Source organism: Hyaena hyaena, unplaced genomic scaffold (genome assembly GCF_003009895.1).
Source record: "Hyaena hyaena isolate Hyena2069 unplaced genomic scaffold, ASM300989v1 scaffold_107, whole genome shotgun sequence".
NCBI classification, from domain to species: domain Eukaryota; kingdom Metazoa; phylum Chordata; class Mammalia; order Carnivora; family Hyaenidae; genus Hyaena; species Hyaena hyaena.
Window position 1 is genome coordinate 1,735,725 of NW_024080739.1, and position 26,561 is coordinate 1,762,285.

Sequence of the window (26,561 nt, forward strand, 5' to 3'; positions counted from 1 at the left end):
TCAACCCTTAGACTACTTGTTCAAAACTTAGCCTTGTGTGAAGCTGCTTAAGGCGGCATAAAGTTATGGCAGGCAGCATGAAAGTGCTACCTCCTAGTTGCCGTTAGTGGAAATGCTCTTCACGACAACCCAGTTTACAGATGAGCGTTAGGCTTCACAATCCAGGTAGCATAGCCAAGAAGTAGTGGAGCTGATGCTCAAGGACACTCCCCACATCCTTCCACCCACTTCTTGATCTGTGTGAAGTCTTTCCTCTGTTATGCCATCTTGTCATTTTGTGGCAAACCCATTGGGGCTAGAAGGCCCTTCATCATCAGCTTCCCCTAACCTTCTCGGCTCTTTGCTATTGAGAGGCCATCCCATATTCCTTCTCAGTGAGCCTCCTCGCTGGAACTATCAGGGGCTCCTCACGTGCTGTGCATCATGCTGCGGGACCGTTAACATATGTCAGTGACTCTGCGGCTTCCCAGGCACGGAACCATAACTGGCCCACTGCCCTCGTGCAGGCATCAGCACAGCCAAAGCTGCTTGTGCTACTGTTACACACGTTCATCATTCCTTAAGGCATCATTCAGATCACATTCCCTGATGGTGATGTATCCAGGCTTTTCTTGTTCTATGAGGACCAGATTGAGGGCACGGAGAAGAGGTGGTAAGGTGCCATTACATTGCTCTGTATGCCTATAGCCCTGCCTCTGATGTATACATTCCCTTCATCTCTGTGCCTCAGTTTCTGTGATCTGTAAAACAGAGAGAGAGATCTACTTGTAGAGATGGTAGGGAAGGACTTCATGGGATCCTGTGGGTCACTGTTTTTAAGAGGTTTTAAAGTGTTCAGACATTACTAACAGTCCAAAAGTCTGATGAAAGCAGTAGACAACAGTAAAGAGGGTTTTCTTTCTCCTTTCGCTTCCAATCACCTTCGGCCTTTTGCTGTTAGAACACCCACAGTTGAGAGGCAAGAGAAGGCAGCCACTGGTAACTAGGATCCCTGTGGAATCAGAGCCATCCAGTGGCTGCCAGGTCTCCACTGGTGGGTAGCTTATAAATAGAACATTTCCCTTTTTAAATCTGAGAAGGATGGGCTGCATTAATGGGCATGGCGGCCTGGCCTCCTGAGCACTGGCCCACGAGACAGTCAGCTGAGTCCACCTTCCTTTCCAGCTTTCCGTCCACACCTTACAGGCCAGGGCTGACAGGGGACAGGCGCTCCCTCTCTCCCTTGCCTCAATGCCCTTCCAGCCTCCCACCCCGACCCCACTGGGCCCTTTTGCTTGCTCTTTTCCCCTCCCTCCTGTGCATGGCAGGTGTCCGTGGCTGCCACTTTTATCTCCTGAGCCACAGGCAGGCGAGACTGTGTAATTCTAGCTCACGTAAGTGCTGACTGTCTCCACCTTGCTTCCCATTATGACCTGTGTGTGCAACACAGTGGGTGTGGCTCACATGGAACTCAAGATTATATTTAGTTGAGGGGCAGTGCCGTCGCTTGAGAATAACCCTGACTGAGGGGCTGGGGGCTAGCAAAAGAGAAAGGAAAAGGAGTGGCTTGCTTTCTCAGAGATTTTAGTAGATGGGATCTCAGCTTTTTTGTTTGGGAGGGCCCCGTCCTCCAAGGATGTGACTGGTGATGGCACTTCCCTGGCTAGCCTAGACCATCAGAAGTCTTTCTGCTTGTCTGCTTGTCTTAAATGACACTTAAGAAACCATCCTTTCATCGTAGGCAGGTGTGAACCATGCCTTGGCATCCTAGTTTGGGATTCAGCCAATGAACATCAAGCAAGTCCTGGCTGCATCTTGAACTTTTAAAGCCCAGTGCATGGGGTTGTTGAGGCATTGACTGAAAGATTTTCCTCAAGACTCTCGATGAATGTTTCTTGAGCACACACATAATACCTGGACAATATGCTCAGGGTTTGATGCACCGTCTTTTGTTTGATCCTTAAAGAACCCTATGAAGTAGATATTATTGACCTCGTGTAAAGATGAGAAAACCGAATCCTCATTCTTAACGCATACTTAAGGTCTATCAAAGTAGTCCCTTCCTACCCTGATCACACTATTCAGAGTGGGCAACTCACATTCAGCCTGAAAGAGTCAGGAGAGGCTCTCAAGTCCCGTGGCCCACAGTGTGGATAGTGTTGACTGGTAGCTGGGAGTGTAGGCTGTGCAGAATTCTTACATATGTGGGCTGTAATCCCAGCCTCACTCCTTACTGGCTCTGTGACCTTGGGAAATTAGTTTCCCCAGGGCTCAGGGTTTTTTATCTGTAAGATGGGTATAACTTTATTACCTACATCATTGGTTTGTTGGAAGGATTAAATGGGATTAGGATCAAATAGCTGTGCCTGGTATTCTAAGCAGTCATTCAGTGCCATTATCTGCTGTTGTTATTACTAATAACGTTATTACCCCCCAAAGCATGACAGCAGTCTCTTTATAGTTCCTCAGAGTGCTTTTATAGGCATCACCTTATCTGATTTTCCCAGCGCCTGATCTGTACATTGGAGAAGGGTCCCAGAGGCGAAGTATGCCCATCTCCCACAACCAATTAGTGGCAACTTCAGCCACAAATGTTCGGCCTCTGATTATGATAGTCATCTCTAAAACAGGCAGGAGGTAAAGGCAGGAGAAGGATGTAGGTGGGCAAAAGAAGTTAGTTCTCTGCTTCAAACACTTCCTACTTTCAAAAAGCTGATGGTGATCTCATTTGGTTGAGAAATCAGTGCACAACCACTTATCCCTCAAGGCACAAAGGAATTGAGGCCTCTCGACTGCGATTCCTTCTCTGGTTGTCCAGATCACCAGGTGAGAGACAAGTGGTACTGATGAAGTTGGTTGGCATTACCGCGGTGTGCATTAAGCATTGCTCTTTCACTGCTGCCTGGACTGGGAATTGTCAGGTGCACTGGGAGACTGCAGACGTAGAAACCCACAAGGAAATAGAAGCCCGCAAGCCGATCCGTGGCCCTCAGCTCATGCTCTGTAAGAATCCAGACACTGTCCCTTCAGCTGCAGCGTCTTGCTGAGAACTGGATCGCTCTTTACAGCTCTCTTAGAGCCTCTCTTGACTCTGGCTGAGGGCTGGCAGGTTTATTCCAGGCCAGCCAGGGATTTCATCTCTTTCCTGCTGCCTAGTTTACTTTCTTTACTCTGTGTCCCTCTTGGCTTCCTTTTGTGTGTATGTGTCCCTAGAAACCACGAGAAGAAGATAGGTGTCTTTGTATCTGGTAGGCTAGGGGGAAAAATTCCGATTGGCAGCATTCATGCTTGGAGGTCAGGGGATGAATGAGATCCCAGTCAGTCTTATTTGCCTTGTGCTTCCTGCCGCAGGGCCTCTGAACTCTAGAAGGCACCAGTGTGTTCAGCCAGCTGCTCAGCATTTGAGGCTCCTGGCATGTGGGGACTTCTTTACCTATTGGTTTCTGGTGTCTCAGCTAGTGAAAATGTGGACTATATCTGTTGCTTCATCCAGAAAATATTTATTATATTTATTGACGCTACAGTAGTGAACAAGGCAGATAAAGCCCCTGCTCTCATGGAGTGCTAATGAGAGAAACTGACAAATGGCAGGTAAACAAAAGTATACTTTCATATGCAGAGAAGGGCTAGGCAGGATTGAGAGCAAAGAGATAGAGCATAACTGGAGAAGAGAGAACCATTCTAGATACCTGGAGCAGAGAGGCCTCTCTGAAGAGGTGACATTTGAGCAGAATCCCAAACAAAAGGAGTGAGACATGTTAGGAGCCAGCAGAGGAACCAGCATGTGCAAGGGCCCTTGCACTGGAGGAGGTAAACCAGCTGTGTTCAGAGATTATCGGGGAGGGACTGCAGTGCCTGGATTGGAGGAGGCCAGAGGGCCAGTGGTCAAGTAGGCTGGGACTAGACCATGTGAAGCCATGGTCAGGAGGAAAGCTTGTGTTCTGAGTGTCATGAGAAGTCCCTGGAGAGTTGTGATCAGGCAAGTGACATATAAGCCACTGTGTATTTTTAAAAGATGGCTCTAACTGCTGGTGGAGAATAAACTGTATGGAGAAAAGGAGAACCACCTGGGAGGTTATTCAGTAATCCAGGCAAAAGATGATGGTGGCTTGGATCAAGCTGTTAGCAATGGAGATGGTGGGAAGCAGTTGGGTTCTGGATGTGTTTTTAACTGATGACTGATGAGGTTGGCTGATAGATGGGAGTTGGGGAGAAAGCAAGGAATCAGGATGACTATATTGAAGTAGGACATCTTGCTGGTAGAATATGGTACCCTCTACCCCCCATCCTGTCCTTCCAGCCGGGTTGAATATAGTGCCCGGTCAGGGACAAATTAAGACAGTAGTTCCCAAATGTGTTATTTTTCTATCATTGACTTCATGGTGTTTTTTTTTTTTTTTTTTTTTTAAATATATACGTATACCACCTGTATTGTTACTGTGTACCTACTATTTTTCTTTAATGAGTTCACTCTTTTTGACTTAAATTTATTTTATAAATATAGCATGTCATGCTATGTGTAATAAACAGGTAAATTTCTAATATTCATTGAAATAAGTCCACAACTACAAGTATTACAAATATTTGTGAATCATTTGGAGTCATTTCATATAGCAGTAGTGGCACAAACAGCATTATATACTGAGATACATAGCACTGGTAAATGGCTGTTATTAGATGGGGTCTGTGGAACAGATATCAATAGGTAATTAATAGTCAACAATCATTTCTGTTCATCTTTAATGGTAATTAGTTTTTTTAATAAGCTTATTTTTAAATTTATTTTTCATGTTTTTTTATTTATTTCTGAGAGAGAGAGAGACAGCATGAGGAGGGGAGGGTCAGAGAGAGAGGGAGATACAGAATCTGAAGCAGGCTCCAGGCTCTGAGCTAGCTGTCAGCACAGAGCCCTACGCGGGGCTCGAACCCATGAACTGTGAGATCATGACCTGAGCTGAAGTCGGACGCTTAACCATCTGAGCCACTGAGGCGCCCCTAAGTTTATCTATTTTTGAGGGAAAGAGAGAGAGAGCTAGGGAGGGGTAGAGAGGGACAGATTCCCCAAGTAGGCTCTGTGCTGTTAGCACAGAGCCCGATGGGGTCTCTATCTCACAGACCATGAGATCATGACCTGAGTTGAAACCAAGAGTTAGACTTAACCGACTGAGCTACCCAGGTGCTCCTTTAGTGCTACTAGTTTTAATTGCTTGGCATATAATACATTATTGTCCCAGGTGTGCTTCTCAAACTTACTGGAGTACAACCTGTGGTAGGGTGCCCACAAGCTCCGTGGCAACAAGCATGGATGATCCCCAGCCCCAGTCCCTGTCTGACTGGTCACGTGAACTTGAGCCGAAGAGTAGAGAGTAGATGAGGGATGAGCCCTGGAGTCAGACTGTGACAGTCCTGCTTCCACCACTCATTAATGCCAAGGCCTTAACAGAAGCTCCTCAACTTCATCTGACTTGAGATTTCCTGTCTACAGAATAGGGGTGATGAGGAGGACACAGTGCGTTTGTGTGCGTAGCCCGGAGAGTGTGGTCTGTTCAGCAAGCGTTAGCTACTGCTATCATTGTTACCACTTAACATTGTGAGCCTGGCTTTTCTCATCATGAAAAACTTAACCAGATACGTTGGGAAAATTGGTTAAGCTATAATATATGAATATATTGTATAAACAGTGTGAAAACATAGCAAGAAGTTGTTAGTGAGGACAGTAATAGTACTTGCCCCATGCGATTACTATAGGGTTAATATGAATTTGGATATGCAAAATGTTTCATCACCTGGAAAGTTTGACTCAAATGTTGGTAATACAGCTAATGACCACCTATTGAAATACCAAGTAAGTCAGTATATACATGTATATATACATACACACACACATATATATATATATATATATATATATATATAATGTATTCTTTGACCCTCACAACACCTGGGTCAGTTATCCCTGCTGTACAGGTGAGGAAAGTTAAGTGCCAGGTGCAGCATTTATCCTATGAGTGTACCGGTCAGAGGTGGCAGAGACCTCAGGTTAATCCAAGTCTGTCTGGCATCAATGCTTATTGTTCTCTTCCCAGATGCACACCACTTCTGTCTGGGTGACTTCAGTTAATAGCAAAGTTGGTACATAGTCCCTGAATGTATATATCTGGGGAGCAGAGTAGAAGACAGAGTAGGCAGTAGCGTGGGATGAGGCACAGAGTCTTGGAGTTGAACTGTGATTATAAACTGGCTGTTGGTAATCCTTGAAGTAGAGAATTCACACGTGGATAATTAAGAAGCCATTGGCTACCTTCCTGGGCCCCATTGGGAGCTTCTGAGAGCTGCTACCCTGAAGACTATTTCCCAGGGGCCACAGTCATGAAGCCCTGGGATCTCTGGGTCTTCACATGATGAGGAGAAAGGACATGAGTCCCTCGAGTGTGTGAACCAATTGGAAATCTATTCTCCAGATGGATATGGTATTTAATTCAATGTGGGTGTTTCCCTTCATGGCTTTTAATAGTGTTGAAATTGATTAAACTCAGAATGAGTGAGGTAGTCCAGACTTTAAAGAGCAAATCACTTGGAGAAATTGAGTACATTTCTATGGTGAGAACATGCCCCTTAAGCTGTCCATAAAATGGTGGCCTGCTCGTAATAACACCAAACAGTTTCCTCTATCCATCCACATTAGAAACAGGGCAGTAACTTCCTTTACCTTTCAGCTCTCTCACTTTTATGTAAACACCCAATACTTCCAGCAAATTCCATTTCTCCTGTAAAAATTGAAAGATTTTTGTTGAATAAGATTACTGAGATAAGATTTTTTAGGCTAGGAAAAACCTGTTGAAAACCAGCCTTAGAAAAATGGGTTATGTGTTCTCGTGTGTTGAGCTAATTCAATAGATCCTCTCCTCTCTTTTGGAAAAGGATTTGTCTTATGAGATCTAGAATTCCCAGGATCCATGTATGCGGTAACTTTGGGGTATGCCCCAGGGAGGAGTTTTCACACACCATATGTCTATCAGTCAACCTGTGGTATGGAAAGGTCCCTTCCATTCAGAATTAGTGATTGGCCACTCTATGCCAAATTTATTGGTGTTTTGAGGAATAAGGACTGGGGTGGAGCCAACAGCTGGTCAGTGATTTTCAGTAAAGGGGCTCATGGGCTTGAAGGATGAGGTGGTCTCTTGGATGGCCAACAGTTCTAAGGGAGAATGCTCTTGTTTTCTAGGGCTGTTCTGGACCTCAGGCCTGTAGACGACCCAGATTGTATGTTGTGGAAAGAACCCTCACACCCTCTGTTTCCACCAGCCACAGCTTCATACTGTGTATAGTTCAGTGGTGATAATGTATTGATGAAAAGGCAAAGGATTTCTCCAAGTGTTTAGGGAAATCAGAACTTAGTTTTGTCTTCTCTGTTTTATGCTTTGGCTTGCACACCTTTTGTTTTCCCTTTCTCTTAAACTCATTCTTGGGGTTGTACTGCTAGGTGGTGATACCTCTTCATGTTGACATAGGAAGGAAGGAAGTAGTTAGGCCAGACTATTCATATCTCTATTTAACACTTATATCTTCACAAAAGATGAAGAATCTACGTACCAGAGCTTAAATAACCCATCTGCTCTCTGGTTTATAACAGTTGGAGTTTGGAGGGTCATTTTGACCACATCATGCTTCCCTTTAGTGACTCTCCCCATCATACTGAATATCCAACATGACAGTAGGCAGTGAAAGGCAGAGGTAGAGTACTGAATAAAAGAAATAGGAAAAGATATACACGCACCCTTGCTTTCATGAATGCAAATCTGGTTAGGTAGGCAGCATCATAGAAATGAATATAAAGTTACAATTATGTTACACACTCTGAAGGAGTGGACCGTGTTAAGGATTTGGGTTCTCCTCATGAGAGCGCTGGGGTGCCACCAAGAGATTTTAAACAGGGAGGTGACATGGTCTGCTTTCATCCAGATCATGGGGGCCACAATGTGGAGGGCAGATTGGAGGGAGCCAGAGGAGGTAGGAGGACACCAGTGAAGTAGCCGTCACAGCAGTCCTGGTAACAGATGATGGAAGCCAGCACCAGACAGAATTGAGGAACCTGGTGATCATTTGGATACTAGAGTAAGAAAGAGGAAGAGCGCAAAGGGTTTTGCTCATGGTTTTATTGTAGTTCTTACCCTCTACCACCACCTATACACCTCATTTTCTTTTAGGGTGGAAAGAGCCAGGGAAAATATTTCAGGTGAGGTACCATTTGTTGAAAGCAACTACAGAGCATGTCTACCCACCTGGGCCATCAGCTTTCTCCTTTTAGGCAAGAAAGTCATTGGGTTGAGTCTTCTATAGTTACTTGTTGTTTCGAGCCCTTTACAGTAAACCATCTGTTTCTGGATTTAACCTGCTTCCCTGCTCTTGGTATTTGGGATATCCAGGGTATCGAGGCGTAATAATGTAAAGTCCAGCATTCTGCCAAGCATCCTCCTTCTGCTCACCTAAGACCCTCCAAGTTGACTGAGCATCAGTCCACCTCTCAGTGCTCCCGTGTTCTCCATACAACTTTTTTTTTTTTTTTTTTACAAATAGTTTATTGTCAAATTGGTTTCCATATAACACCCAGTGCTCATCCCCACAAGTGCCCCCCTCCCCCCCACATCCGTCAGTCCTCAGTTTGTTTCTCAGCATTCAAGAGTCTCTCATGGTTTGCTTCTCTCCCTTTCCCCCGCCATCTCCCCCCTTCTTCTCCCCCATGGTCCTCAGTTAAGTTCCTCCTAATCCTCCTATACGTGCAAACATATGATATTTGTCCTTCTCTGCCTGACTTATTTCGCTCAGCATAACACCCTCAAGGTCCATCCATGTTGCAACACATGGCCAGATTTCATTGTTTCTCATTGCCATGTAGTATTCCATGGTATAGATGAACCACATCTTCTTGATCCATTTGTCCGTTGATGGACACTTAGGCTCTTTCCATATTTTAGTCCATACAACTTTGAGAAAACAGGTTTGTGTGACCCTCCTCTAAAAGGAGACAAAGCAACAAGGCTTCAAAAGTAGAAGTGAGGAGCGCCTGGGTGGCCTGCTTCAGATTCTATGTCTCCATCTCTCTCCTCCCCTCTCCTGCTTGTGTGCGTGCGCGCGCGCGCTCTCTCTCGCGCGCGCTCTCTCTCTCTCTCTCTCTCTGTCTCTCTCGCTGTCTCAAAAAATGAATAAAGGCTCTTGAACGCCGAGAACAAGCTGAGGGTTGCTGGGGTGGGGGGAGGGGCAGGGGGGTGATGGGCATGGAGGGCACTTGGAGGGGATGAGCACTGGGTGTTATATGGAAACCAACTTGACAATAAACTATTTAAAACAAAAAGAATAAACATTAAAAACATTTTTTAAAAAATGAATAAACATTGAAGAAAATGTTGAAGTGAAAGTTAAGTGGATGATACATTTCTAACCTGTCAGGTTAACCTGGGTATTTGGTGGCAGCTCTGTGACAGTCATCATATTGATACCTGTCTGGGCTCCCTTGTGCATTGTGGGCAAAGCTGGAGGTGAGGCTGAGGGAGGAAGAGAAGCCAGTCGAAGCTGTCGCGGTAAGGTGGTAGATGGCAGGCGTAGGAACCACTGGTCCTGCAACAATTCATCGCGAGTCAAATTAACGGAATAATGCAAGCCTAGTAGATATTTAATGAGAGATTATTCCCAGCGATTATAAGGATACAGAAATTGCAAATAAATCCCTGACCTTTTGTGAGCCTCGGCTCAGTGAAAGAGCTGAATCACCTGCTTGAGGGGATTAAGGACAGCCGATTCCATCTGGCGGGCTGCTCAGACTTTTTTTGGTCATGAACAAACTCTGTTTGGTGGTGATCATGTTCTAAACCTTTTAGTGGGAACTTGCTCTTCAGCGGAGGAGATCTCAATTAACTTAGATTATGTACCTGCCAGACAGAGATCAGAATTAATGATCTCTAGCTATGTATTATAATCGCCATTGTATTAGTAGTACTCTGTACATGGTAAATAATAAAGCAGTTGTTAATCATTAGTAACCAAATCATGACGTCAGCAGGAAAGTCAAGTTGATGAGAAGTGTGTGTGTTTGTGTGTGGGTCTTTGCGCATGTGTGAGCGCGCACACACACATACACACATACACACACACCAAAGAGACACAGGGAGATACAGGGATGTCCCAAGGCAACAGGCAATGTAATAATTATACCAGTTCCAGTTTAGAGATTTAGAACAATAGCTGTTAAACTGTGTATTATGAGTTCCTTACTGGCAACTGCTGTTTGATGTGAATTCTGTTTCTTAACACAGTATTATCTGCCTATAACTCATCATTATACAGCTTGAACACTTAGAGGCTAACAGAGTTACCTTGAACTCTGGCTTTGCCATATGTGAAAATGTTACACTTTTGAACTCAGACAACAAATATATACTAATACTGTGTTCTCTGTGTAATGGGTAAGGCCTTTCTGTGTAGCATCTGTGTAAGATTATTTCAAGAAAAGGAGCTAGCAGATTTAAAACAAATGAGAGAACTTGTGTTGGGACTACCAAAGGAGAAATACTAACTTAGAGATTTTCTAAAAAGGGGCACTTTGCTTTGCTAATTTCAAAAAGAAGTCATTATAATCAGTTTAAGTTAGTGGAATTTATTTTTTTCTGGATATGCTTGGAAGGTTCCATTGAATTTTTTCCCATTAGCTATTATTTGCCTAGAAAAGAATCTAGCTTCTTTTTTTTAAATTTTTCACATTTATTTAATTTTTGAGAGAGACAGTGCAAACAGAGGAATGGCAGAGAGAAGAGAGAGAGGGAGACACAGAATCTGAAACAGGCTCCAGGCTCTGAGCTGTCAGCACAGAGCCCTCCATGATGCTCAAACCCCTGAACCCTGCCTGAGATCATGACCTGAGCTGAAGTCAGACGCTTAACTGAAACCGACTGAGCCACCCAGGCACCCCAAGAATCTGGCTTCTTCTGGTAAAACATGAATAGGTTCAAGATCTCATGTGGTCCTGCAGGTTTATCTCTAGCTCTGCCCTTAATTTCTTCTGCTAGTTGTGCCGATAGCTTTACGAGCAGGTATTTTTTGGTCACTGAGGTTGTCGTTGTCACCTCCCAGTTTTTTTCAAATTTTCCAAAACTTGCATCAGTGCTTATGGGGTAAAAGAAGCACAGTGCTTTTTGTCCAGGATAGAAGCTCATCAATGCCTCAAACAAGACCATGTCCACAAACCTCTTCTTAAAGCATCCAAACTTAGAATCAGCAGCTCCCCAAAGCACGGTGCAAAATGGTGGTTCTTTCTCTCTTGAACTACTTGGATTGTCATCCATGTGTGTAAATCCTGTTAATCACCTCTCAGAAGAAGAACTAAAAGGCTTCAGTGGACTATGGAGTCAAAGTTATGAGCATTTTGGAAACCTCCTTAAGTACAAAAAATAATTTCCCCTATGACACATAGTTTCCAGTGGGCTCTCTGTTCTGACTACTGTCTAAAGGAATGAATATCCTCCTCTGCACATGAAAAGATGCCTGACATCATTAGTCACTAGGGAAATGCAAATCAAAACCACAATGAGATACCACTTCACACCCACAAAAGAGCTATAATAAAAAAGACAATAACAAACACGGGCAAGGATGTGGAGAAATAGGAACCCTCCTACATTGCTGGTGGGAATGGAAAATGGTGCTGAACTTTAAAAAGCAGTTGGGCAGTTCCTTAAGTTCAGCATCGCGTTACCCTATAATCCAGCTATTCAGTTTCTAGGTATATACTGAGGAGCAGGAACTTGTACACAGATGTTCCTAGCAGCATTTCATAGCCAGAAAGTAGAAACCACAACCGAAGAATGGGTCAATAACATGGTTTATCCAGGCAATGGAATATTACTTACTCATGAAAAGAAACGATAGACTCATGCTGCAACATACATGACTCTTGAAAACATTATACCAAGTGAAACAAGGTAGACGCAAAACAGCACCTACTATGTTTTCATTTATGTGAAATGCCTAGAATAGGTAAGTCCATACAGACAAAGTAGATGAGTGACTTTTAGGAACTGATGGAAGGCAGAAATGGGGAGTGACTGATAATGAGTATGAAGTTTTTGCTGGGGGGGTAATGAAAATGGTAGGGAATTAGATAGTGCTGATAGAGTCATAACTTTGTAAATATACTAGAAACAAATGAATTTCAAGCTTTAAATGGATGAATGTTATTGGTATGTGAATTATATGTCAGTAAAATTGTTACTTTCAATAGTCTTTCCCTCGACTCTAACAGGCATTTCGCCTGTGTATCATAGTTTGTTATTAAATTTGGGGAAAATTGATAGCATGAGTTGACGGAGTTTCATTTGGAAGAATAATTTCAATCTGACTTGCAGCATTGAGTCACTCTGTACTACCATGTACAGAGTAATACTTGGTTTATACTAGGAAAAACATGAGAGTGAGTTAGTACAGCTTTTTAGCTGTACTTAACAGCTTTAAGGGAATAAGAGCGATGGTTTATATAGCAGGTGGTCTCCTGGAAGAAAAACATGGTTTTCCTCCTTTTCTCGTACTTTACTGACTATCCCAGAGGCCACATGTGGTTATGATAAGTATCAGTGCTAAGTGTGTACGTAAGAATAAGAGTTATTTAGTTTCTTTTGGGAAGAGAATTTATAATAAATAAGCATTTCTTTTTAGTTTGAGGAATTCTTAGTGATTTTCTTAAGAATTTTTATTTTCATTGGCTCACAGTTGACTGCTACATGTTAATAATTAGAAAAACGTGCACCCCTGTTCGCTGAAGCATTATTTACAGTAGCTAGATTATAGAAGCAGCCCAAGTGCCCATCATTAGAGGAATAGATACAGAAAATGTGGCATATATACACAGTAGAATATTATTAGCCATAAAAAGGAATGAAATCTTGACATTTGCGACAACATGGATGGAGGTAGAGTGTATAATGCTAAGCCAAATAAATCAGAGAAAGACAAATACCGTATGATTTCACTCACGTGGAATTTAAGAAACAAATGAAAAAATGAACAAAGGGGAAAAAAGGAAGAGTAAAGAACAGACCCTTAACTATTGAGAACTGATGGTTACCAGGACGGAAGTAGGTGGGGGCTGGGTGAAATAGGTGATGGGGATTAAGGAGTGCACTTGTCTGTGGTGAGCATTGAGAAATATATGGAATTATTGAATCAACTATATTATATACCTGAAACTAATATCACACTGTATGTTACCTTTACTGGAATTAAAATTAAAAACTTAAAAGTATTTGAAAAGGTTCTTTTTGGATTAGATCAAAGAATGAGTTCAAGTTCTGTGCAGTTCTCATTTTTTACAAGTTTATTACATGCCCTGGGATGATGACAATTTATTTTTAAATATTTGCCTTCCTAGTTTCTATCATCCTCTCCTCCACTGTGAAGCCTTAGTTTGTAAGATGTCTTGCCTGATGCCCCAAGGTGCTCAAAAGGTGAACCATCTACCTCTCCTCACTGGGTAATCAAAGCATGGAGATGAATTTTGATAGGTTCCCATGCTCATTGCCAGGTTGGGAAATTGGTTCTGTGCCATGGAAAAGGTTGCTGCTATTGACCGTTTGTTTTCTGAGTCACATTAGTAGGGTTTATAGCTGGTGGAGAACTCTGACTACCTGCTGACTTACCACACCCAGTATTGCCTTCTGTTTATTCCTCAGGTAACTTCTTTGTGGTAGGCTATTTTAATTTTCCTCCAGGTTACTTTTTCTTTTTTTTCTAATCACCTATGCAGGATTTGACCTTTCATTAAAAAGATTTTTTTTTAATGTTTCTTGATTTTTTGAGAGAGAGAAAGAGAGACAGAGTGTGAATGGGGAGGGACAGAGAGAGAGTGAGACACAGAATCCAAAGCAGGCTCCAGGCTTTGAGCTGTCAGCACAGAGCCTGACATGGGGGCTTGAACTCACAGACTGTGAGCTCATGTCCTGAGCCGAAGTCAGACACTTAGCCATCTGAGCCACCCAGGTGCCCCATTGACTTCTGTCTGTAGTTCAGGGTCATACTTAAGGCATTGGGTCAAATGGCTCTTGAGTGAGTCTTCCACTTACCAGCTCTGCAGCTTTGGTCAGGATTTATAGCTTTGCAAATATATTACAAATGAAGCAAATGTCAGTTGCTTCATCTATAATATGGATCCAGTGATAGTGGACATGCTAGGATTAAATGAGATAATCTATGTAAAGCACTTACGCAATTTTTATTGAGCCACTGAATTCATACTTTTTAAAGGAGATAGGGAATCAGTTCTACAGCTCCTGATAATAACAAAACAAATGGTTTCAGGGATGCCTAATTATTCCTTTGGTCAAGTGTTCATCACCCTATGTTGCAGTTCCTTCAGCTGTAAATAGAGGACACCCTTGCAGAGTGACTGTGACAGTTAAATGAGATCATATAAACAAAGCACGTAGAGCTGTACCTGGCATGGGACACCTGGTGGTTTAGTCAGTTAAACATCTGACTCTTGATTTTGGCTCAGGTCATGATCTCGTGGTTTGTGAGTTCGAGCCCCACCTCGGGTTCTGTGCTGACAGTGTGGGATTCTCTCTCTCTTCCTCTCTCCCTCTCCCCCCGCCGCCCTTCCCCTGTTTCCTCGCTCTCTCAAAGTAAATAAACTAAAATAAAAAATAAAAGAATTGTACATGGTATACAGTAAGTTCTCAGTGAATGCCAGCAATTTTTAAAATCATTCTTATATGTGGCTGCTCCATGAGACTGACCAATCCCGGGCCTGTCAGGCCTTGTCCGAGGACGGTACGTGCATGACCGGCAACCTGACTGCCCTTTCTTCCTCTTGCAGCTGCACAGTTGGACAGCATTGGGTTCAGCATCATCAGGAAATGCATCCACGCTGTGGAAACCAGAGGTAAAGTTGTTCACCACACGGCATTGTTCTCGGCAAAGGTCCTGCATCTGGTGAGGTGTCCAGCCTGCTACCTGTTTTCCTATTTTAAGTGACTCATTAACTCCCCAAGTGCCGTTGTCGGTGTGTTTCCATGAGTCGTGTTGCTCTGAAGCAGACTCTTTCAACCGATTTGCTGTCATCAGCCTCTTTGGCTGATACGAGAGTGTTTCAAATGCACGTGTCAAATACATGGGATAATAATTTAGTTGGTGGAATTCAGTTAAAATATTGAAAAACATAGTTGTGATGTAATAATACATGTGCTTCTTTGTCACCACTTGAAATAACAAATAATAGTGGTGGGTGTCATAACTGGCATAATTCAGAAACACAGTTGACCCTTGAATAATGCTGGTAGTAGGGTGCTGAGCTCCCACCCCTGGCCAGGCAGTCAAAAATCTGCATATAACTTTTGACTTCCCCGGACAACTAGTAACAGCCTTCTGTTGACTGCAAGGCCTTACCTATAATAAAAGCAATCAGTTAACATATAATTTGTATGTTATATGTATTATACACTGTAATACTGTACTAAAGTGAGCAAGAGAAAAGAAAATGTTAAGAAAATAAAAAATATAGTACTATACTGAATTTATTGAAAAAAGTCCAAATGTAAGCAGACCTGTGCATTTCAAACCCATGTTGATCAAGGGTCGGCTGTAGTGATACTTCAGGGTGTCTACAGCAGTCGCCGTGTGTTAAGAAAATACCTGGTTTCTGGCCAAGTCTCAGGTATTGCTCATGCTGTGATTAGTTTCTTATGATGGAAGGGAATGTTTAATTTCAGTTATAGGGTCATGAAAGTAAAGGTGTAATGGTTTTCCTGTCTGAGTTTAGTGACACCTGAAATTCTCCAGTGGACCCCCAGGGTATGTGGACACGTGGTTGAAAACCGTGCTTTGGGGAGCTAGTCCCTGGCAACTCTCCAGGTAGGCAGAAGGGGTCAGGCCCCTGGTTTCCTGCATCACTGCTGTAGTCAGACTCTGCCTGTAGCACACGGACCTTTCCTGGGCCTGTAGGAGCAGGACTTGGACATCAGGGAAGCTGATTCATCCCCATGGTCTCCATTCCCCTCCTCAGATGTTGCCACAAAGGAGATTTCTCAGTTCCGGCAGTCTGGAGCTTAGAGCGTCTGGTCTATTGTGCCCCTGAGAAAAGCTGATAACTATCTTTTCTGTGAATTTGATTTGAACCATTGTCAAAGATGTGAATCTTACTATTCCCCAGCCTCTGAACCCACCAGTCTTTTTTATTGAATTGAAAGAAGTTTTATCTTTTAAAGTAGGATCTATAACTCTTACTAGTTAAGAAATATAAATATCATTATAAAGTCTATGAAGCATTGAGTAGAAGGGGAGGAGAAAAAAAAAAAAACTGTCTGAACCTCTCCTCTTACCCGGTCAGAAAGTGTTCTTCCCAAAGTAGTTACTTTAATGTATGCTAAGATATTATAAGTGTTGGCATATTTCTGCTATAGCTTCCTTCAGTAGAGAGTTAAGGCAGCTTGTGAAGATAAGTAAAGTACAGTCAGGGAATATAAAGTCGAAGTAGGTGACATTTCTGGGAATGGATCTGGAGGAAATAAGGACACAGGCAGGTTGAGCCATAAAGACGTTTATGCTGTAGTGTTAACCTGAAAAATCAAACACTGGCCAAATGTTTTAAAGAGTGGTTAAATCAACAGTGGTACATCCACGTGGTATAAAGCTGTGAATCACAGAAGCTGCGAATCACTGAAGCTGCAGTAGAAATATATTTATTGGCATGCATGGTTTTCATTAGTACAAATTAAATGAAAAACGAAAGCTATAAAAGAGCCTGCACGGCATGAACCCACTCTGGGGAAGTTAAGGGCGGGGAGTTATGTGCGCAGGCATCTTTGCCTGGTCACTGGTCTCTCCGCCGTTCTTACGTCTCCCTGTGATTTATCTACATGCCTGAATTGCAATGTCTAAATTTTAGAGTATCTATCACTAAAGCAATTTTTTGACAGGGATTTTAATTTTAATTTGAAAAGAAAACACTAAGGAATAAGAGGTACAGGGTTAGTAAAGGTAGAGGCATAAAATGGAGCCAGAGGTAAGTTCAACACAAACCCCCCCCTTCCCTCCACTGTGAAAATTGCACACTTGGCTGAGGTAGGCCACGTGTTTGTCTCAGTTTGCAGCAGTCAAACCAACGATAGGGAAACAGAATCATTCAAACCCCTTGGCAGAGCCTGTATGGTAAATGCAAACCGGTATCTCAGGGGGACGACTTTTTACGGGGTAAAACCAGAAAATACGCACAGTAAGTAGTAGAGGAAGAGCAAGGTCACCAGTAAGTAGTTTAGTGTCCTCACTTCTGGCTCTTGGTCCCCTCCTCCGCTAGAATGAAAATGAAAATGAAAACGATGTGTTTTAACTTGTAAGAAAGTTTTCACTTGACACAGAAAGGAAGAGAGGACAGTGTGAGTTAAACACCATTTTAACATAAATACTTGAAGGAAGTGGTTATTTTGCCACTGGAATGTTTGCATGCACACACATTATTTGTGGTGACCAGAGATGAACAGACCTCCCACACTTTGTGGGGTTCGTTAATCATTGTCCTTTGGGAGACAGGGCTGTATCCAGTTCCAGGAAAGGTCAAGAACAGGAGAAGTAGAGACCCTTGAGAAAGAACAAGCCCTTGAAGCCACCACATTACTCAATAATGGTTTTGCCATTAAGTAGCTTGGGCCCCACCCTATAGTTTTAGGCCAGGCTAGTCTCTGAGCTGTGCAGGCTGACGGACATGCCCTTTTTAGCTATAAAATCCTGTCATTCTAGACCACTTCTTTTTATTCCTTAATTCCAGATAGACCTTGTTAGAGATCTTAGAGAGTCAGCCTTTTCTCGTTTCTTGCAAGAATTATATTTTGCTCCCAAAGTGGTGGTCCTGAAGGAGTATGATGCAGTGTTTTCATTCATTCTGTCATGTATTATATGGTGACCTAGGCACTGGGGATATTATGGTGAAGAAGACAGAATTTCACTGTACATAGAATTTATATTGTGGTGGTTGGGAGAAAGACAAACAAGAAACTAAATAAAAATGATAGTATCAAACGTTACTTGCTACAAGAAAAGAGGGTAGGAGACTGGCCAGTAGTAGGGGATCCCTTAGGTTGAACCAGTTGCATTTCAGCGGATCACGGGATGATCAGAAGATCTGGCAGAAGCATGTCCCAGGTAGTGGAAGCAGCTAAGCAGAGGCTGTGATTTGGGGGCACAGGCTTGATGCGTTGGGGAAACGGAAAGGCCAGCATGGCTGGAGCAGAGGAATGGTGGTTGATGATGCAAAGATGAGCCTTGGCTTCATCCTGCAGGGCCTCGTGATCTCACTGTAGTGGGAGGCCATTGGAAGGTTTTAAGGAAAGAGAGGGTTTGAACTGATGCATACTTTAGGAAGTTCGTTTTGGCTACTGGTTGGAAAATGGACTTCAGGGGAATAAGATGGGAAGTATCTTGGATGAGAGGTGTCAGGTACAGTGGGCCTACGGTCACGGGAAAAATCATTTCCAGTCACTTGATTTAAATAGTCCCCTTTTGTAAATGGTACGGTGGTGATCTGATCCTCACACATAAATGAACGAAACACTCAGATGGGTTAGTTTTTGTTTCTTTGGGTGTGTGGTGGTAATCCCCTTCTAGTTCAGTTAAACATTTATTTGGGGTGAATGAAGGCCAATCTCCTTTTTCTTTATAAATAATCTTTATGTGACACGTGAATGGATTTTCTAATTTCTCAGTCCTGGAGAACATTGTCCAAAGTTTGGAGTGCTCTCGCAACTCTGTATTCTTATTCTGTATTTGAAACTAGATTGTGAAGCTTTTGTTCTTTACTACAGTCTGAAATTTCTGTCACATCAGTTTTGACTTTTTAAATTGAAAACCCAGTTAGGTGTAACCTTTAAAAGTCTATATTTTGCATCTTTGAAAACTCTTCAGATGCTGTGTTTGGCAAAAGGAGAGGAAGGTCTCTTTCCCTTCTGTTGACTGAACTGAACTAACACAAGGGTTGAAGTGTGCAGCACACCCGTGAAATCCTAGACAGCTGCACCAAATCCCACTCCTTCGCTAAGAGCAGAGCTGAGTGACAGGGGACTTTAATTAAAGCGGCTTTTAGAAGGACCGAGAAAATGAAAAAAGTGCATCTGGCTGGGTTGGCTTGACTTGTATTCTGACGTGCCCCTAATTAAATCATCACTGTTTCTTTCCTCAGGGATCAATGAACAAGGCCTCTACCGAATCGTGGGGGTCAATTCCAGAGTCCAGAAGCTTCTGAGTGTCCTGATGGGTGAGTGCAGCAGTGGCTGTGCGAGGCAGGTCCCTGTGGGGTTGAGGGGGCAGCTCTGAAAAGTCACTAGTTATATAGGTATGAACCTTTCTTGGGAAGAAATTGGGTGTCCGGGAGGGAATGCCCAGAAATGAACTGCCCCGCTCACCAGTTGTTAGGGGTGTAGGCATTACTGGAAGAGATACTTAGTGGGACTGGACAAAACAAAAAAATGGCAGGTCCGAGGCACCACACCCTCTGTTTATAGACTCAGCCACTGCCAGTCCAAGTGCCGCTCAGTCACTCATGTGACCACCACACCCTCTTCTGTCTTTAATAGCTCATGACTCCCCCTGTCCGCTCTGGAGGCAGGCATTTAGTGGGGCACACCCGATGTCCAAGGAAGGGCATCCTTCTAGCCTGCAGAGGACCTCAGATCTCATGTTCCCTACGCAGAGAAGGTGTCACGTGATAACATGTACATAAGCAGATAATTCTTGGACCCTCTTTGTGTCTAGATCTCAACCTAGACTCTGTCTTTTGAGCAGCAAAACCTCCCTTACAGCTGGTTGGCATAACTTACAAAACCACTGTCTTCCAGTGTGTATTGTTTGAATCAAAACCCCAGGAGCCCATGAGCCAATTTGCTTAGGCTGCAGATTTCCTTTATTTTTAGATGTGAATGCAACCAGCTTCAGTGAGTCACATGGATTTAAACGGCAAACAGATCAGATTTCACAGCTCAGTGGCTGTTACTCATCCCCATGGAACCCCAGCCATGCACTTGCAGAGATGGACTATCACTTAGGGTCCCTGCTCAGTGGCTGGGCAGGGACACTTCTCTTGCCAGTATTTGTCTTTTTTTTTTTTTTTTCCTTTCGNTTTTTTTTTTTTTTTTTTTTTTTCCTTTCGCCAGTTTCTGAAAATAGTTTTCATATGTAAGGAAATCTCCTCTCTCGTGTTGACTAGAGTGACTCTTCTCCATCTTTTTTTCTACAGACTGCCTTGCCTCTTGTTGGCAAAACCCTGTAGTGTTGCTAGGTACAGTGAGGTCTTTTATTTGAAAGTACGATTATTGGTGAGGTACTCTTGCACTGAGAATCTGGTTCTTGGTTCATATTTGCAGCGGAGAAAGTTTTTTAATAAATAAACTTTTTATTTTGGGGTAATTTTATCTGTATAGGCAGTTGGAAGTTCTGTAGGGAGCGATGTGTACCTTTACCCAGTGTCCTCCAGTAGGAATGTCTTGTTACTCTCAAGCAGGAGATCACAACCAGGACATTATATACTCAAGATGCAGAACAGTGTCCTAAGGACAAGGATCCCTTGTGATGCCCTTTTCTGGCCACACCCATTTGCCTCACCTCTCACCTCACCACTTTCCCTAGCCCCCAGCACCTGCTCGTCTATTCTCCATTTCTTTAATTCTGTTATTTCAAGATTATCTCAGTGGGACCATACATAATCTTTTGAGATTGGCTTTTCTTTTTTTTAATTCAGCATTACTCCCTTGAGATAATTTCAGATTCTTGGATCCACACCTGGTTCTTTTTTATTGCGGAGTCATGTTAGTGTGCCCAGTTGGTTTAACCATGCATCTAATTGAGGGACATCTGGATTGCTTCCAGTGTGGGGAAGTTAGGAATAAAACTGCTGTCAACAGTTGTGTACAGGTATTAAAGGGGAATATACATGCATTTCTCTGGGTTACCTGCCCATGAGTTGAATTACTGATTGATGAGTTGACACTGGCTAAGTGCACAATGGCAGAAACAGAGCGGGATCCAGTGGCTCCAGTGATGTCTTTACCTTTGTCAGAGCCTTTTCCATTCCTTTATGCTGACTTCTCATGATCTCCACTTTCTGCTTGTCTTGGTTTTGGCTGTGGGAATGTCCCACATAGTGCAGCCTGAGCACTTGTTGAATCTTACCTCATGGAGAAAAGAGTATCTTTCTTTACAGTTCATTGATGACTTTGATTGGTCAGCATAGGGCATGATTCATTTCTCAGTTTTGGGCCAGTCGCATGATAAATCCCGGTGGCCTGGACCCTGTGCCTCTCTCTGGTGATGTTGGGGGAGTGTGGCCCAGAGGTGGAGTAGGGAAGGGGTTAGACTGTAGAAACTTATGGACTAAGCAGGATTGTTAATGGAATGATGCAGGAGTGCTTTCCTGAAATAATGGCTGCTGGGTAGATAAAAATAAAAGTATGTCCATGACAGGTTTAACAAGATCAGATTGTAGTTTTAAGAGGGTACTCCTGGCAGCAATGGGAAACATATATTTGACAATGGAAAGGCCATGGAGGAAAGAAACAGTGGAAAAAAATAAAACTCACCTACCCTATCAAGGCTGGACCAGGTAGCTGCTCTGAAGTTAGAGGGAAAAGGCTCAAATGGAGAGAGTGAGAATCAACAGGACTTTGTAACTAACTCGATATGGGGCAGAGAGATTTCAAAGATGACAGATTATTATGTAAGGTGACACTAGCGAAAAGACATATGACATTTTAGATGGGTTTGTTAGAAAAAAAGAATCGCTTTAGCTCACTTGTGCTAAGCAGAGAGAGGTAGGAAAGGATCTTGTTTTTATCACTTCTCTTAGTGACTCTCAAACAAGGTATTTGTCCTGTTCTCTTCCTCTGTTTTTCCTAGGGACAGACAAAATAATCATGAGCATCTGAGAAATGTCATGAAAAACTAATAACCAGCGGCTGAAAGTCACAAGACCAGCTGCCTCTGCCAGGAGAATATTACAGATAGACTAGTATTTAAACTGAGGCTCCACCAGAGCTGAGACATGACCCTAATACAAGATCCCAGCAAAAGCAGAGAATGGTGTCTGTGGTTCTCACTACCAGTGAAGGTAACCAGTTTGGATCTTGGAAGTGAGGAACCACCTGTCAGACCGGGGAGACTCCAGACCTAAAGGCAGAGTCCTGTCTTCCATTTTGTGAACATGCTATCCTTGTCATCAATTCCTGGTACTGGTACTAAGCTGGATTAGCCAAGAGTGTCAAATAAATAAGGCTCCTACACTGCAAAACCTCTCCATGAGATGGCTGTGCAGAGTGTGAACCATTCGTTTTACTACTGCTTTCCTCTGTATTGATGGGATGCCCCTGTTAGGTGCCAGGCGATGTGTAAGATATGGACTGTTTTTTAAGGGCTCTCCCAAATGCAATAGCGAGTTTTTGTATTGAAAGGATGGATTAGAAATAAGTAGCAACAGCGATTTCTTTTGATCACTTTGAGCTTATCTACTGGGCTTAAGATTGGAAGAGGAATCTTAAGAGCCATTGCTTAGAGAATTTTTATTTGTCTTGACTGGGATTCCTTAAGAGAGCTTGTAGGAATTTCTTGTAGTATGTGTGGTACAGCCTGATGCTAGGGTCCTACCAAGAGCTACCCTTGATCCCTTCCTCCTACCAGTGCGGGTCCTTAGTCTGTGAAGAGTGAAAAGGTCTAAGGAATACTCACAGATCCTAGAAATAGTCTCTTCCCTGTGTGAACTGTTGTTTTTTCCTCTCCCCTGAATGTTAAGCTAAATTTTCCCAAATTTTAGCTCAACATTTTTAAATACAAATCAGCTATATGCTTCTTCAGCACATGTCTGTTTTCTCTTACTGTACATTTCTGTATTAATTTTGAATAACTTTTTCTGATTAAAAGTTGAGAGTGCTGATTAAAGCAAATTTGGAGAGATACAAAAAGTAGAAAGAAGAAAATAAAAATCTTGCCTGTCAGGTCTTCATTGGCCATTTTATCCTACTTTAAAATATATTCTGCAGGGTTGCCTGGGTGGCTCAGTCGGTTAAGCCTCCGACTTCAGCTCAGGTCATGATCTCATGGATCGTGGGTTCGAGCCCCACATCAGGCTCTGTGCTGACAGCTAGCTCAGAGCCTGGACCCTGCTTTAGATTCTGTGTCTCCCTCTCTCTCTGACCCTTGCCTGCTCATGCTGTCTCTCTCTCTCTCTCAAAAATAAATAAAACATTAAAAAAATTTAAAAAAATAAAATATATTCTACAATATAAAATGTTGATAAACTTGGAATCACACCATGCATATATATGGCTTTTTAATAGGCTTTTTCCATGTCACTCTACAGTCTCTTTGCTGATGTCATTCAAGGTCTTCTAGCGTGTGATTTCTTGTGTTGGGAGGGGGGCATGTATTATGTAGGTACAATTTTTTTTTTAAGTGTGTTTATTTTGAGAGAGATGGGAGAGAGCAAATGAGGACAGGGGAGGAATAGAGAAGGAGAAAGAGAATCCCAAGCAGGTCCCACAGTGTCAGCGCAGAGCCCAAAGCAAAGCTCGAACCCACAAACCATGAGATCTTGACCTGAGCCGAAACCAAGAGTTAGATGCTTAACTACCCGAGCTACCCAGCACCTCGAGATAAAGCTTTTTAATCAGCCTCCTATTCTTGGAGACATAGACTGACTGCAGTTTTTCATTGTTCTAGAAAACACTTGGGAACATCCCCATTGGGGATGCAGAGGTCACGAGTGTGGATTTTGGAGTTAGACAGGTTGCAGTCTGCTGCCTGTCCATTTGACTTTACATAAATTATTGAAACCTGTTGAGTGTTCTGTCTCATTATCCGTAATGATAACTCCTGCCTCTAATGGTGTGAGGATTACCTGAAAGATGCATACGGGTTACTGAGTTGAAAACGGCCCTGACCTCACATCCTTGCCATGCTGTCAGTACTTTTTTTGAATGTAAATTATAAATATATATTTTAATGTATCTCTTTTTTATTTAACTCGGCATTTCTATAATTCTGGGTAAAGTTGAACATTGTCCCTATGTTTCTTGCAGATTTATATTTTCTCATGAATTCCCTGTTTTGTGTTCTTAGCCTGTTTTCCTATTGGTATATCCATCTTCAGATAGTAAGAACTTTCTAGATATGGAGGCTATGTTACCAGTATTTTTTTCCAGATTGTCACTTATCTTGAACTTTATTCATGACACTTTTGTTTTTGTTTTATGAATATTTTAAATTTTCACCAAGTCCAGTCTTTAATAAAATTAGTCTTCTTTCTAGATGAATTTAGCTTTACTTAAAAGATCTCCAATCTAGGATTACAAAAGCTTTTTGTTTTCTTTAAAACCCATCAAGAATATATTTATAAAATGGAAGCTGTCCAATTTCTCAGGTACTTACCTGATTGACCAGTAACCATGTAATGAGAAAATTCTCCCCACTAGTACTTTTAAATATCACCATATATTCAGTCCTTCACACATTTTGGGGTCTGGTGAAGGAGTTTTTACACATACTCTTCCAAAGGAAAACAAATTCTTTCCATCTTTAAAGACAAAAATTATCTTCATTTTTTTTTATCTTTCAGAAGTCTGTTTTTCTGCTGATTCTTTATATGTTAGCAAAAATTCTCAAGCTTTTACCACATATCTCTGTCATTTGTTTAAATTTCTTTTGATGATTTTTTTTTGCTGTTTATAATGCAACTTTTAATTTTGTAATTGAGTTTTCAGTGGCTTTACTAACATCTCTTATTTAGCTGTTTTATACTTTTCAACCATCACTTTTATTATTTCAGTGTGTGTCTTCTTACATTGGTGCCTTATTTTACAGTGTCCATATTTTTCTGAATTTTACTGAAAGAACAGAACAGGTGCTTTCTAAAAATTTATTAGAGTGATTTTGTCTTCATGTTTTATGCCAGGTATTTTATCTGCTTTTTAATCAAACCTGAACACAGAGAAGTTTATAAATCTTTGCCCTTAAATTCACTGTGGATACATTATCCTATTCCACTGTTTTCCTGAAAGCTGTTAGAATCATCCTGTCATATGAAATTCGAGGGCTGGTATATGTGAGTCCATCCAACTTTCTGGAATTTTAAAATTTTTGTTTTAGTGGAGGCCTAGAAGCCTGAGTATATTTTTCCTGATTCTTCTATTTGGTCCTGGTTCTGGGGGAAGTGGTTCATCAGAAGTGTGCTGTGGTTCTTGGCTGTCACTTGCATATTTCTTCTAGAACTTTGTCCCTTCTGAATTTACTTCTTGTGATATAAAGGGATATGCCTACACTGCTGTCCCCAGTCTATTTTTAAAAAATTTTTTTAAATGTTTTATTTATTTCTGAGAGAGAGACAGCATAAGCAGGGGAGGGTCAGAGAGAGAAGAAGACAGAATTTGAAACAGGCTCCAGTCTCTGAGCTGGCTGTCAGCACAGAGTCTGACACGGAGCTTGAACTCATGAACTGCATGATCATGACCTGAGCCGAAGTCGGACTCTTAACCAACTGAGCCATCCAGGTGTCCCTGCTGTCCCCAATCTAATTTCACTGTCTGTATTGTGTTCTCAGGACAGTCCTGACCACTCCTAAAAGTAGCTTCCACCTCTGTGTTCGTTGGGGTGGGTTGGAGAAAGTGCATTGATGCTCCTTGGGGTGTCTTGGATGATGGTTTAGGGTGGGTGGAGGGCCATTGCCTATCATCTCGTTCCTGCAAGCCGATTTTCTTCAGGACTTCACCGAGTTCTGCGTGGTGGATATTCCTCTGGTGACAGGCAGAATGTTGACTGTGAACCTGATTGTGCTGCTGAAACTTGATTTTCCTGTGTGTGTGTGTGTGTGTGTGTGTGTGTGTGCGCGCGCGCGCACCTTGATTAGTGTTTCACCATGGTAGTGAAGGTATTCAAATTCCTTGTGGCTATTTTTTTTTATTCCTCATTCTGTAACTTTTTCCTTTTTAACTAATGTTTAAAGCAAGATTAGTGCTACAGAGGATACCTGGAAGATGTTCAACTGCAAGGCTTTAAAGCACCAAATTACAGTAGCATGCATCAGCCACTGGTCTCTGATCCCACCATGAGTGTCCATCCTTACTCTCCTGTGATCTTAGATGTGTAGACATTCTTTTCCCTGTGCCCTTCATTTCCCACATCCTTGTACAGGATAGCATAAATAAAATGAGAAAAGACTTCTTTCAGAAGAAATCCTAAATAGGATTCTTTATGTCATTCTTCATGACAACTTTTGAGATCTGAAGGCTTGCCTACTAATGATTGGAGACAGCCCCAGACTTTGAAGATTGTAGACTCACAGAAGCAGCAAAGCCCTGCAATTCATTGCAATTTTACCCACCAGTAAAGGAGAACAGACCGATGGTGCAGGACTGGGACATGGTAGACATTTGGGATGGCGATTGACTGCTATTAACCACAACCCTGTGTTCCCAGGGAACAGAGAGCCCGGATGGGAGCTCAGTTTCCTTTCTCCTCCTCCTCCCATCACTTTTGCTACTTGGAATACTGCAGACAGGTTCTCGAAAGACAGGGAT

The 26,561-nt window shown here is 42.5% G+C and overlaps 1 protein-coding gene across 4 annotated transcripts in view; it reads left to right on the forward strand.

Moving 5' to 3' along the window:
• Positions 1 to 26,561, forward strand: part of ARHGAP26 (Rho GTPase activating protein 26) — a 425,905-nt gene that overhangs the window by 227,590 nt on the left and 171,754 nt on the right. For all 4 annotated transcript variants that reach the window (XM_039236147.1, XM_039236148.1, XM_039236149.1 and 1 more), the window contains exons 13-14: positions 14,837 to 14,902; positions 19,187 to 19,261. In XM_039236147.1, the coding sequence (XP_039092078.1) occupies positions 14,837 to 14,902; positions 19,187 to 19,261 (141 nt within the window). The remainder of the gene's footprint in view (positions 1 to 14,836; positions 14,903 to 19,186; positions 19,262 to 26,561) is intronic.